At 38.9% G+C, this 11814-nt stretch overlaps 2 protein-coding genes across 6 annotated transcripts; both read right to left on the reverse strand.

The window, feature by feature from the left end:
* Positions 1-376: 376 nt before the first annotated feature.
* Positions 377-6201, reverse strand: si:dkey-51a16.9 (RING finger protein 122). 4 transcript variants are annotated; one of them, XM_056257096.1, is made up of 6 exons: positions 5638-6201; positions 2725-2881; positions 2039-2081; positions 1887-1928; positions 1398-1477; positions 377-1000 (listed from the first exon to the last, which is right to left on the reverse strand). In XM_056257096.1, exons 2-6 carry the CDS (start codon positions 2832-2834, stop codon positions 880-882), a joined length of 396 nt encoding a protein of 131 aa, XP_056113071.1. In that variant the 5' UTR covers positions 2835-2881; positions 5638-6201; the 3' UTR covers positions 377-879. The 4 variants fall into 4 exon arrangements, with proteins under 4 accessions (XP_056113071.1, XP_056113068.1, XP_056113067.1 ...); XM_056257093.1 differs by having other exon boundaries at positions 1398-1480; positions 5164-6201; XM_056257092.1 differs by having other exon boundaries at positions 1398-1480; positions 5638-6199.
* A 2106-nt stretch (positions 6202-8307) lies between these two features.
* Positions 8308-9849, reverse strand: calhm2.1 (calcium homeostasis modulator family member 2, tandem duplicate 1). Of its 2 annotated transcripts, XM_056257087.1 has the most exons (3): positions 9793-9849; positions 8880-9505; positions 8308-8764 (listed from the first exon to the last, which is right to left on the reverse strand). In XM_056257087.1, the coding sequence occupies exons 2-3, from the start codon at positions 9423-9425 to the stop codon at positions 8381-8383; spliced, it is 930 nt and encodes a 309-aa protein (XP_056113062.1). In that variant the 5' UTR covers positions 9426-9505; positions 9793-9849; the 3' UTR covers positions 8308-8380. The 2 variants fall into 2 exon arrangements, with proteins under 2 accessions (XP_056113062.1, XP_056113061.1); XM_056257086.1 differs by lacking the exon at positions 9793-9849 and having other exon boundaries at positions 8880-9531.
* Positions 9850-11814: the final 1965 nt, after the last annotated feature.

Raw genomic sequence — 11814 nt, forward strand, 5'->3', positions numbered from 1 at the left:
TATTATCTATGTTGAAAACAGTTGTGCAGAATATTTTTGTGCAAACAGCATTTTTATGCATCCTTGCTGAATTAAAGTATAAAAATCGGACAGCTATATACACAACTCATTTGGAGATTTTTTGTAACAATGGGATTAATCCTTGGTGTTCCAAAATAAAACAGGTTTCTATTTATGAAAACTTTACATGATTTTTCATAGAAATGAATAAACACAAAAATGGGTTCCATCACAAAAACTTTACATTTTATTGAGAGCCATATACAAAACATCCACCTTAAATAACTTAAATTAGGCCAAATTCCATCCAAATCTGAGGGTTCCAGATTACAGCATGGGTTCTCACCAAGACCAAGAGCTCCCTTTAGCACTCAGAACACTCAGAAACACATTTATGAGTGTCAAATGTTAAAATATTGGCAAGAGTAAAAACCAATGAGCTCACAGATCCTTGAGGTCAGGACTCGGGCCACTGAGCAGCTCCTAACTTTGGATTCTGTAACTGGGCATTCCTAAACTTGACTCTTTATGGTAGTAATAGTGAGTCTCTCTTAGACGGGGAATACTGTATGACTGCACATATTGCACAGTGTCAACTCAGACCTCATGTTTTGTACATTCTCCCCTGGTTTGAATATTCTTCTTTGTCTGTTTGGAGTCCACAAGGCATCGATTTTTCTTGCTGCATGCTACAGTACATTATGACCAAGAACACGGCACATCAGTTCAGTTCCACTGGGAAATGGTGATTGGTGGACAGGGACGGTGGATGTGTATTTGGGACTAGTCCACCCGCTCCAGTGGTGTGGTGATTTTTAATGCTGTTCTTAGGTGTGTGTGAGAGCCTGCCTATCTCTGAGCAGTGATGTCCCTCTTCGGTCACACCTCCAGGGGGTTCTGGGGCCCCTCGGCCCCCTGCAGAGGGTCTGGCTGGAGCCTGCAGATGGGCTTGTTGCACATGGGGCAGACGCTGCGAATTTCCAGCCACTTCACCAGACACCTGAGCAGGAGACAAGGTGAAAAGAGGAGAGACGGGTCTGTAATGCATCAGCTATATATAGACTCAAGCGCTGTTATGCATTATAGCCACGTCACAAGATGACAGGCTGAAACTGCAGAATGTCTTTGAGAAACAACAGTCTGACAGGTGTTCTTTGAGGCAATGCCTTGACAGCTTAATTTGAGGTTCCTACATATTTACATTCTTGTATTAGCCAGTATTCTGTGTGTCATGAATCTATGGCATGCTTTAAAGTTTTTGAAGGAATGTGTCGTTTTAAATGTTCACATTGTAATGCATCAATCAGTGTTTTAAAATATGGCATCCTCCTAATGCACTATTTACTGAATATGGAAACATAATGAGAAAGGTTGTGAGGTTGAGAAAGAGATCTTACTTCTTGTGAAAGGCATGAGCACAAGGGCAAACCCCTAGTTCATCCCGGCTCCGAAACTCTTCCAGGCAAACCGCACAGGTCTGCTGCAAAATGAAAGATGATGAATGAAAAAAAAAAAAAACAGAAACAGCCAGAGGCTTTATATTTATATTGCGATTTCTAAACAATTGTAATGGTTCAAGGCATTGTTAATAGAGTTACAGGGATAGTTCAAAATTTTAATCATTCCTCTCACTGTCATTTCAAACCTTGTTGGAACAAAACAAAAAAAAAAGAAGAAAGATATGTAGATGTATAGAAGCAAGGGGAGGGGGGTGCGGGGAGCAAGAATCAGCTTGGACATTTTGCCTAAAATCTCCTTTAGTGTTCCACTGAAGAAAAAATAATAAAACATACAGGTTTGGAATGACATGAGGGTGATAAAATGATAGAAATTAGAGATGTTTTATGTTTAAGTGAACTTAAGGTATTTCTTTGACAGGTACTTACTCCAAGAAGACTCAATTTTTTCCCTGGACCCTTTAGAACGACCTGTAAAAAATAAATAATGTAAATAATATAATGTCTATCGTACACATATATTGTATATTACATAACAGACAAAACTCACTGCATACTACCTCATAAAGGAAAGAAATTACCTCATTATATCCATATTGTTCTTGTGCGCCCTGTCGTCTCAGTCTGTGAAATATACATTAAAAAGTATGTTTTTACCTGTATCTGCAATCGTTCACTACTGCGGTTTCTGCACTGTACTTTTCCTTACTGATTGCACTGTATTATTGCATTATTATTGTATCATTGACTTGTATTACATTTTTTCTTTCTTATTATGCCTACGGAAAGGACTATGAGTTACCATTCTGAACGAAATAAAATGTGCTACACTTGCCTTATGATGCTTAATACAGCTATGGCCCAATTCTTTTAGAATTTTATGTCATTTTATAGCCATTCCAGGTAACACTTTATTTCGATAGTCCACTTTAGACATTTTACTAACTATAAGTAACTTTGCAGCTACATGTCAACTAACTGTCATTCGAGTATTAATAGACTGTCTGCTTAATATCTGCTAACACTTTATTTTGTTGATCCCCCAACAGATATTCTACTGACTATAAGTAACTTAGCAACTACAAGTCAACTTGTTCTCCTAACCCGAACCCTAACACCTAACTATAACCTAACAGTCTGCTGACAGTCTACTACAGCCTACTAATACTCTAATGAGAGTTAGTTGACATGTAGTTGAAAAGTTACTTATAGTTAGTAGAATGTCTAAAGTGACTATCGAAATAAAGTGTAACCTTATTAGGTATACCTGAACAGGTAGCAACAGAAGATCATGCTCAACATGAAGACGAAGAGGCCTATCCCAAGAATGATGACATAGACGTTGAGTGGGAGACGACCGGTAATGTCTGTGGTCATTTTGCAGAACTTGTCTGTAATCTGTTAGTCTGTGTCACATATGCATGCTGCAAGAGACAAAACAAAACCATGTTTTGGTTAAAAATATTTGTTAGAGTTTATGGTGAGAGTCATGGGAGCTCACAGCTCAGGACTGCTTATAGCATTCATTTTTGCTCATCTTTTTTTTTTTATCATTACAATGAATACAAAATTCAAATGTGATAAAAGCATAGACATTGATTTGATCACCCATCTTTCATGAATCTGTTATGTGAGTGGGTCGCATATTTCTTTCTGTCAGACCCTTGAAAGGCAACACACCATCACTGTGATTCTCATGTGTACTCTTCTCAGTGGCCCCTGCATGCATATTGCATACTGTGAGCCTGCGGACTGTCCTCGTGTTTCTCAACTCCATGTAACACTGCTCTCATTGTTGGACCTTGCTGAGCAGCATGAACTTTTCACTGTAATACATCTTTAAAAAAAAAAAAAAGAGATGTCACAGTGGTGCCGAATGATGTGTTCAACAGCCAAGCGCAATCATTTTTGTTTTAAAGTTCTTTATTTAGGCTACTGTATAGTTTTTTATAGATCGTACCTGGGCTCTGTCCCTCAAAACGTATCAGGGTAAAATCCAACTTGTTTTTTCAAATCACAGCAAAATACTACTGTTCATTTAATACAACAAAATATTATTAATGCTACAGATTAATGTGCACATTCAAACTTTTACAGAACTTTCATGGAGTGTAATGCAGCCTTTACACCATGAATCTTTGTCTTTGTTGTGATAGAAAACACTTCTCAAAATGAAAAGTGAGCCATTTATTTACTTAAGTCTGGTAGAAGTCATCCAAAAGTCCTTGTTGCACCATGTTGACTTTCAGGGTTCAAGCCATTTCATCACACACTGGAGAATTTCCATTGTTCAGACAACAATGGTTTAACCTATATCCTGAGGCAACACATGTAAATAGCAACACAAACACATTCAGCTGATGTTACAAGGCTTTTAGTTGTATTTGGGAGCAAAATGGTTATCTCTTAATCCAAAACGCTACAGTTGTATATAATTTGATAGATTTAATATTGCCCTGGGCTTTCTGACAAAGTAGTGTTTTCTGTAGCATGATGGTTAATATTTTCCAACTGCCATGGACCAAAACACCGTTAACATAAAGAATAAACATGCACACTTCATTGTGCTGTGCTTGTGGATGAAACAAAAGCAGACAAGAAACGCTCCATTGTGCTGAAGCGGCGAGACAGTAAATGAAAATGCTGTAGTTGTGCTTGGCTACAAATATTATACTGTATATGCTTTTTATGATTTAATTAAATTGGTTTTTATATAATGCACTTTTCATAAAGAAGATGTCAGCGTTCCTTTTTGTAAAAAGGGGTTAAAAACACTCAAATTTAATTTTATGAGCTGACTACAACTTTCAAATGCTTCAGAAAAAAAGAAGAAAAAGAAATAAATGCTGCTCGAGGAACAGTACTTCCTAATGGGGGAGACAATGTAATATAAACATGTTAACAAACAGGTTGACTGTTTTTAAGAATTTCAAGCCCTTTAAATGCAAGTAATGAATTTTATTTCCCTTTATTAAAACATTAAACTATTATTTTTCTTATTGTATACAGATTTGCATTTTCAAAGGAGAGAGCGAGAGAACATTTGGCAACGAGAGTGAAGCCTGGCCAATTGTCTGTTCATGAAGACAAACACTAGTGGTGCACCCTTTCTGCCATAGAGCCACCATCTGGCCTATCTATGAGGGGTTGAGGGGGAGGCAAGAGATGTGAAGGCCTCACCAACCCAGGCAGGAAGCACCATTTGTGGGAAAACTAAAATAACTGACCTCGGGTTGAATGCTGCCAAACAACCACACAATGTTGTGTCTCTCACAACAGACAGACAAAAAGTGTCTCTCTAGGCTGCGCTCAAGTTCAGGTCATGGAAAAGAGTGTGCCAAACAGGAGAAAGGTAAAAAGGCTTGGGTTTTCAGGTGAAGGAGGGGGTGGTAGTAATTTAAGCAGCATTTTAGTTAAACATTGATAGAAAGCCAGTGAGAGGGTCGGTGGCTCTGTGCACAACACATGGTTAGGGAGCTGTCCAGATTATGTAGCCACTAGAAATGAAGGGAAGAGAAGGAGGAGGGGGTTATGATTCATACTCACCGTTACACCACTGGATAGGTGCTAGATTGCTCCACAATACCAAAAGATCCAGCAACTTGTGTCCAAGGAGACAGCGCTGAAATCGGCCCAAAGGTGTGGGCCGATCCCCTCACTCAAAACCAGATGAATAATACAAGTTTTACACTTACAAAACTCTTACCACAAAAACACAGCTTTGAAGCTTCAGCGCATCTGGTTAACACATTATGATCACAGCAGCTCTTCACTGACATATGGAGGGAGGCAGGGCAACTCTGTTTTCTTTGTGTTGAAACATTTACAAAGACAAGTCAGTCATTGTTGAGACCTGTGTCAACACGGGCACAGATATCAACACCTACTTCTCGGTATCTACAATGTTTTGTGCAACCACAGGCAAGTTAAAAGAAAACCAACAGCTCTTTTTTCCAGCAACATGATCCAAAATCAAGCAGAAGCACAGATATGTCAAATCTGCAATGTGTTTTTCACATCAACAATGGATCACCATCTACGTCCGCTTGACATGAAGTTGTTGTCACTGTTTTTTTTTTACCTCTGTAGAGTCACGATAACAAAGCAGTGAGAGAGAAAATGTACATTACACAGTCACAGATTTCTTTGTTTATCTTCAAAACATTGTCACAAAGCTCACCCCTTCCTCTGTTGCCGTCAGCCACTCTCCTTTAGTCTTCTCGCTCTAGATTGTCGCCCTCACGTTACAATCAACGGTTTTCCCCGTAACAAAGAAAGAGGAAGAGCAGTGGCATACAGCCCTCAGAGCCAGAGCTTGTGTGTGCAGCCCATTCAATGCTGTCTTCCTCACACCATCTGGTCTGGGTTCTCCGCTGCAAATACACAAAGGATATAATGCATTTTCCAGACAAAGTGATGAGATTCCTGTGTGTTTCCTGTCGCCTTTTCCAGCAGCCCTGCCTCCACGTAATGGTGCCGATGACTTCTCTCCTGCTCAGTTTGTAAACAGATCTCTGCTCATGTGATTCGTTGTCTGGATCACAGCTCTCCTTTCACCCGCCCCCTCCTCGCTCTCCCCTTCTCCTTTTCTATCCTTTGCTCTCTCTCTTCCTCCTACTTCTCTCCAGCTGAAGGCTATTAGGAGGTGACAGTGGCCAGGCGAGGAGGCAGGCAGGCCGAGTCAGATTTTCTCTGATGAGTCTGTGTAAGACAGGGCTGGGAGGAGAATGAGGGTTAATTCACTTTGCTTGACTGGCAGGCACAAAAACAGCAAGAGACAACACAGTAAAAACAGTGAGAGAGTGACGCAAAAGGGTGAATAGAATAGAATAGAATCTGGGGATTTCGGAGCAACCCTACCATAAAGAAAAAAATGAGCATGTGACAGAAGCAGTGACGCCAGTGATTTTGTCACAGCAAAAAATAAACAAACAAAAATACAGCTAATTTCTCAGTTTTGTTCATGTAGTAAAAGGAAATAAGCAACTAGTGATTCCTGTTGCGCAATATCAGTGTGAATTGATACAATGTTACATTTCCCTTTTTGCTAAATCTTCCTGCAGAAAGATTTCAAGGTAAGCAATTGATAACATTTGTGACATAATGTTGAAATTAAATTAAATACATTCTTACCATTCTTATCAATAATTCTTAATTTAAATAATTCATTCTTACTTATTCTTAAAATATTATTTTAAGAATATTATTTGTGCTTTAAGGATTATTTAAATTATTTGTGTTCCAGTTCGTTTTGGTCCAGGGCGTTAGTGTTTATGGCACTGCGTTACCATGGAAAAATAGGATATAACATTACACCGAAAAGCAATAAGTCCTTTTTACACAATAACTGTGTTACCATTGTTTACATCTTCTGGCTATACTATTGAAACAGTGAGCATTTTCAGTGTTTACAAATGGGATCCATTCACTTCCATTGTCTTCTCTGAGCAAATGATGCAGTCACATGACCTTTTTGAAGCGCATTTGAGAATTTAATTGGTATTGCTTCCAGTGGATGTAAACCCTGATGAATGTGAGCCACCAAATCTTTCTCTTAGCCAGTTAGCCCTCAGTTAACTGGGCATATGATCAGATATGTGATATCATGAAAATATCCACTTCATCTAATCAACAACCCCATGGAATTCTACAGGGATCTGTACTCTGACCACTTTTATTCTCTCTGTACACCATGCATCGCCTCTAATGACTTCTATTATCAATTTTATTCAAATGATACTCAATGAATTCTCTCTTTTTCCACCCTTTGACAACCCTCACAAATCACTGGATGCTTGGCAATCATCTCTGCCTGGATGAACACCCATCACCTGAAGCTGAATGATCAAAAACCAAGCTGTTGCTCCTTTAAGCCAAGAAGCATCCTTGCCAAGAAGACCTTATCATTTCAATAGACAACTCAACCATCTCACCCACACAGAAAGCAAAAAAAAATCTTTGCCTCACACCGGACAATGACTTGTCATTTGCAACCCACTTACTAACCACAGTTATACCATGCAGATTTCCTCTGCAGAACATTTTTCAGACTGTAGTAAGCACTAGACTGCTCTTGTCTCAACTAATGTAACTCCTGGTCAGCAACGTGTGTGCAATCAAACCTCTGTAGCTCATGCAGAATGCTGCAGCCCAAATGATATTCAACCTTCCCAAGTACTCCCGTGTCACATCTCTGCTACACGCCCTATCCTAATCAAGTTTAAAGTACTGTGATAGTATTCAAGGCAGTTCGTTTTTCCACTACAAAGAACCTTTTGTGCAATGGTTCTATGTTAAAGTTACTCCATAGAACAGAACCACAGATGCCAATAAAGAAACAATTTTAAAGAGTGTAGGCAGTATAGTATCTCCATTAAATTTAGTAGATTTATGTGTAGCACTTGTTTATTTGTACAGGAAGCACTTCATTAGCATTACAGATTGCACGCTTGCCATCTGTTGATCGCAGTGGTCTCATATGCTAACCACTTTTGCAGGTCATTCTGCATAAAAGCATCTGCTAAAAGTCTTAAATGTACATAAATTACATTTCATTATGTCAGTGTTAGTTAAAATGATAAGGTATTCCGCTGTACTACGAAAGATGTTATATTATTCATTCATTAGACAAATTTTTCAGATGCACTTTATTGCTTAGCAAAGGATAACAAGAGGTCATCTCAACCTGAGAGTACATCATGTATCATAAAACAGACACTAAATAGTCTGTTGTGCAGTATGAAAATATAACCTTTTGACGTGTCAATTGCCTATCTACAAAGCTAAAACATATCATAATGTGTATTGAAAAACAAAAATGACATTAAAATAATGTTTACCATGCAAAAAAAATAATTCAGAATGTATAAAATGGCCACTGAAGACAGAATAAAACACCCAACTTATTACCCCCAAAATCTTTTTCAATCGCTGAGCTCCTTTGTATACATGTCCCATTTGTTCAAGCGGCTGTACAGGGGAGTGTCACCAGTCTCTCTGTACATGTAAACTCCAGTGACGCGGTTCCACTCCATTCTGGGTATGACATTCTTGATTCCCTGACAGTTTGCAAGAAGCTCCTTCTCCTGATCTTCTAAGGCTGCAAAGCCAAAGAAGCTCTTGACACATTCAACTGCATTGTATTTAGCATGCACTTCAGCTGTACGCTGGAAAAGAGCTTCTTCGCTGGAACGATACTGGGACCAGTACGCCTCCTGCTGGTAGCCAAGGGTAGAGCAGCAGTGTTTTAGACAGAGAAGCAGAAAGACAGTAAGGGAGATGATTCCCACCAGCAACCAGCCCAACAGCTATAAACAAGAAAAAAAAGAGGTTATATATATCATACAGAAGACATTTTTCATGAAATCAGAAGTATTAATTCAATTAAGGACGATAAAAAGACTATGTTAAATTGGTAAGTACCTGGGACTCATACTTTAACTGGCGTTCAATCACTCTTGAGTAGTTCATAAATGGAGCAGGTACATCCTTACATGGAAACCGGGCCATGATTTCTGGAATCTTTGTAGTAGGAGGGAAATTATCCAAAGAAGAGGGGTCTACAAACTCACTTAAAGCACAGACATACGCCTCCCCTCTCAGGAGGGAAATAACAGACCAAGTGATGGGGGCAACGACTGCTCTGCCCACAATGGAGCCCAAAAGAGCAAAAGCAGCAGTCACCGATAGTTTCCGGCATTTTCTGGTCCGACACTCTGACACAACGTCCCAGGTATTTCGATTGAGTGTCAAGCCAATCACAAAAAAAGCCAGAGCTGGTACACCAATGGCAGCCAGACCGTACCGGTAATTTTTCTTTGGTGAACATGGACAATTAAATGCAAAAATATTGTATGCTGTCTGACTGGCCACTGTTCCTAAACCTATCAGACCATTGAAGATCATGACATCCTTACTCCTGAAGAAGAGTGCAATAAATTTGAAGTTTTCTGAGATGAGAGAAGCCATCTTCTCCTGATTTTCTCAATGTGAATTTAATGGCGATTAAACAGTCTTTCAGAGAGTCTTTGTAAATGAAACCTGAAACACTGACAGATGAGTAAATGAGTTAGCCTATTTTTTGTTATCTGACACCATCATACAAGAAAGCAGAACCAGTATTAAAAAAACTCTTTAAAAAAAACAGAAAAATATAGACCCAAAGAAATATGCATGTGTACAATTCAGGTTATTATGAGATACACATTAAATTCAAAGACTCATGGAGATTTCATGGAGAAAAGCTCTTCGAATAAATTCTCTTTGGGCAAGTCTCAGCGTGACACTTTGAGCCAAAATTAGTAACTGAAAACCATCCAGAAACAGAAAGACTTACATTCCATTGCAACGAGGTACAAATGGTCTTGCTGAACATCCATAAAGTTTTACAAGTATGGACAACCAAATGCAGACAGCAAAAGAAGTCTTTAAAACAAATTAGATTTCTGTAGGTAGCTCATGTTGTTTGGAAGTAGTGAAATCCCTTCTTCGCTTTGTCTGTTGTGTGCAGCAGTGAATCATCAGCAGGAACTACATCTGGTTCCAGCCCCAGTGGAAAGTATGAGCATTTAACTAAAACAGGCTGGGCAACATGAATCAAAAAAACCTCCTCACATCCAGCAAAACAAGTCATTAAGTCAACTAGCGAGACTATTTATATAACTATTTATAATAGTTTGTTATAAAAGCCTAAATTCAATCTGTTTATCATATAAAGTGATCGTGTCTCTTCAGAATTTTTTGGACTAAACAGCTCAATTCATATGGATCGGTTTTACAATCTCTTTATGAACTTTTTGAAGCGAAAAATGGTAGTTGCGTAGTTCCCAATTGAGGGACAGAATTCTTTCAGATTTCATCAAAAAGATCTTCATTTGCAATCTGAAGATGAACAAAAGTCTTATGGGTTGGGAAATTTTTTGGGTGAACTAACACTTTAACGACTGATTCCCATGGACTGTGAACACACAAACAGATTCCCTGTTGTCAACTAATTTTCAGGCGAAGTTGCTACAAACAGGTCGATTTGTAGTTAAAAGTTGCAAAATTATGTTGTGATGTCATTGCAACTGCATCAATATGCAATGACATCATTCAAATTGACTGGCCATCTTGGTGGAAAATATGATGTGAAATTTGCTAGGGTAGTTTATATATATATATATATATATATATATATTAGGGCCGGGACTCGATTAAAAAAATTAATTAATTAATTAGAGGCTTTGTAATTAATTAATCGAAATTAATCGCATTTTAATCGCATAAATATTTGACCTGAGAACAGTAAGAAGTAATTTTTTTCACATGGATTTTTAGTATACCATTGAATAATGACTGAATACATAAGCTTAAGCAACACCATATTGTTCATTTTTGTTCAACCAAGTCCAGCAGACCAGTGCAATTTTTGCCATTAAGTGTAGCAATAGCATATTGCTACACTACACTAATAGCAATAGCGAATTCCTTGTTGCATAGCTTGCACACAACCATAGACAGTAAAAGAAATGGACAGAGCGACCCCATTGATTTCAACGGAGAAGACTGAAGCCCGATTATTGCACTTCCTGTCTGATGTCTGAGCGACTGCGCAGGCTCAAACTGAGCGTGACGACAGTCTGGCAGTTGAAAATCTTCTAGTAGCTGTGCCAAGCCAAATCTGAATCACCTAATTCCTCAAAAACGTTGTTGAAATATTTTGTCCCATTGCTTTTATAGACTCTCTATTTATGGGCTTCTACCTTGACTTTGTGCCTGCATGTCCCCCCGATTGCCTCATAGACAGTTAAAGATTGCTAGCGAGCTTCTCCTCCTGTCTATACGGTAATGTCTCTATTGTGCGACAGAAAGTCCCGTGGTTATGACGCAATCTTTAGCCTATTTTTAAAAAAACGGCTTCTACGGGGCCGTAACGTAAGATACAAAGTAATGGAACATTTTATACATTGTCGTATTTCTTTAGAAATAAATAATGGACAAATGAAGTCTTTGGACGCCTCAGATGTAAAGTTATTCGCTGTCAAAGTGACGCCAAAATGAATGGGAGTCAATGGGATGCTAACAGCAGGTGATGGTCTGCTACAATGGCGGCTCCCGCGAGGCTTCAACTTCCGGCTAATGGATTACCCTCCTTGCACACAACCATGCTCTTATCGACGCTTCCATCCGTTCGTTTTTTGTAACAAAATTTCCCAGCCACCGGCCAACCAAAGCGATCTCGTCAGCTTCTTCGTCATGAACGCTAGTTGGTCCGCCAGTATAATCGGTCCGCCGAAACTCATCCAGTGAGAAACGTTCCGGGGTGCAAAAATAAGTGCGATTAAAATAACTTGTGTAATTAATTAACGCGTTAAAG

Source organism: Rhinichthys klamathensis, unplaced genomic scaffold, assembly GCF_029890125.1.
Source record: "Rhinichthys klamathensis goyatoka isolate OS25496 unplaced genomic scaffold, OSU_Roscu_1.1 h1tg000135l_1, whole genome shotgun sequence".
In the NCBI taxonomy this organism is placed as follows: Eukaryota; Metazoa; Chordata; class Actinopteri; order Cypriniformes; family Leuciscidae; genus Rhinichthys; species Rhinichthys klamathensis.

What these genes read in the sequence shown, in the direction of transcription:
- si:dkey-51a16.9 (XM_056257093.1), bottom strand. Translation starts at nt 2,834, where the DNA reads ATGACCACAGACATTACCGGTCGTCTCCCACTCAACGTCTATGTCATC. An exon ending in TTCTGTTGCTACCTGTTCAG is followed by an intron (nt 2,082 to 2,724) that starts GTATACCTAATA and finishes TATATTTCACAG; the next exon opens with ACTGAGACGACAGGGCGCAC. An exon ending in AAAAATTGAGTCTTCTTGGA is followed by an intron (nt 1,481 to 1,886) that starts GTAAGTACCTGT and finishes TTCATTTTGCAG; the next exon opens with CAGACCTGTGCGGTTTGCCT.
- calhm2.1 (XM_056257087.1), bottom strand. Translation starts at nt 9,425, where the DNA reads ATGGCTTCTCTCATCTCAGAAAACTTCAAATTTATTGCACTCTTCTTC. An exon ending in AGTTAAAGTATGAGTCCCAG is followed by an intron (nt 8,765 to 8,879) that starts GTACTTACCAAT and finishes TCTTGTTTATAG; the next exon opens with CTGTTGGGCTGGTTGCTGGT.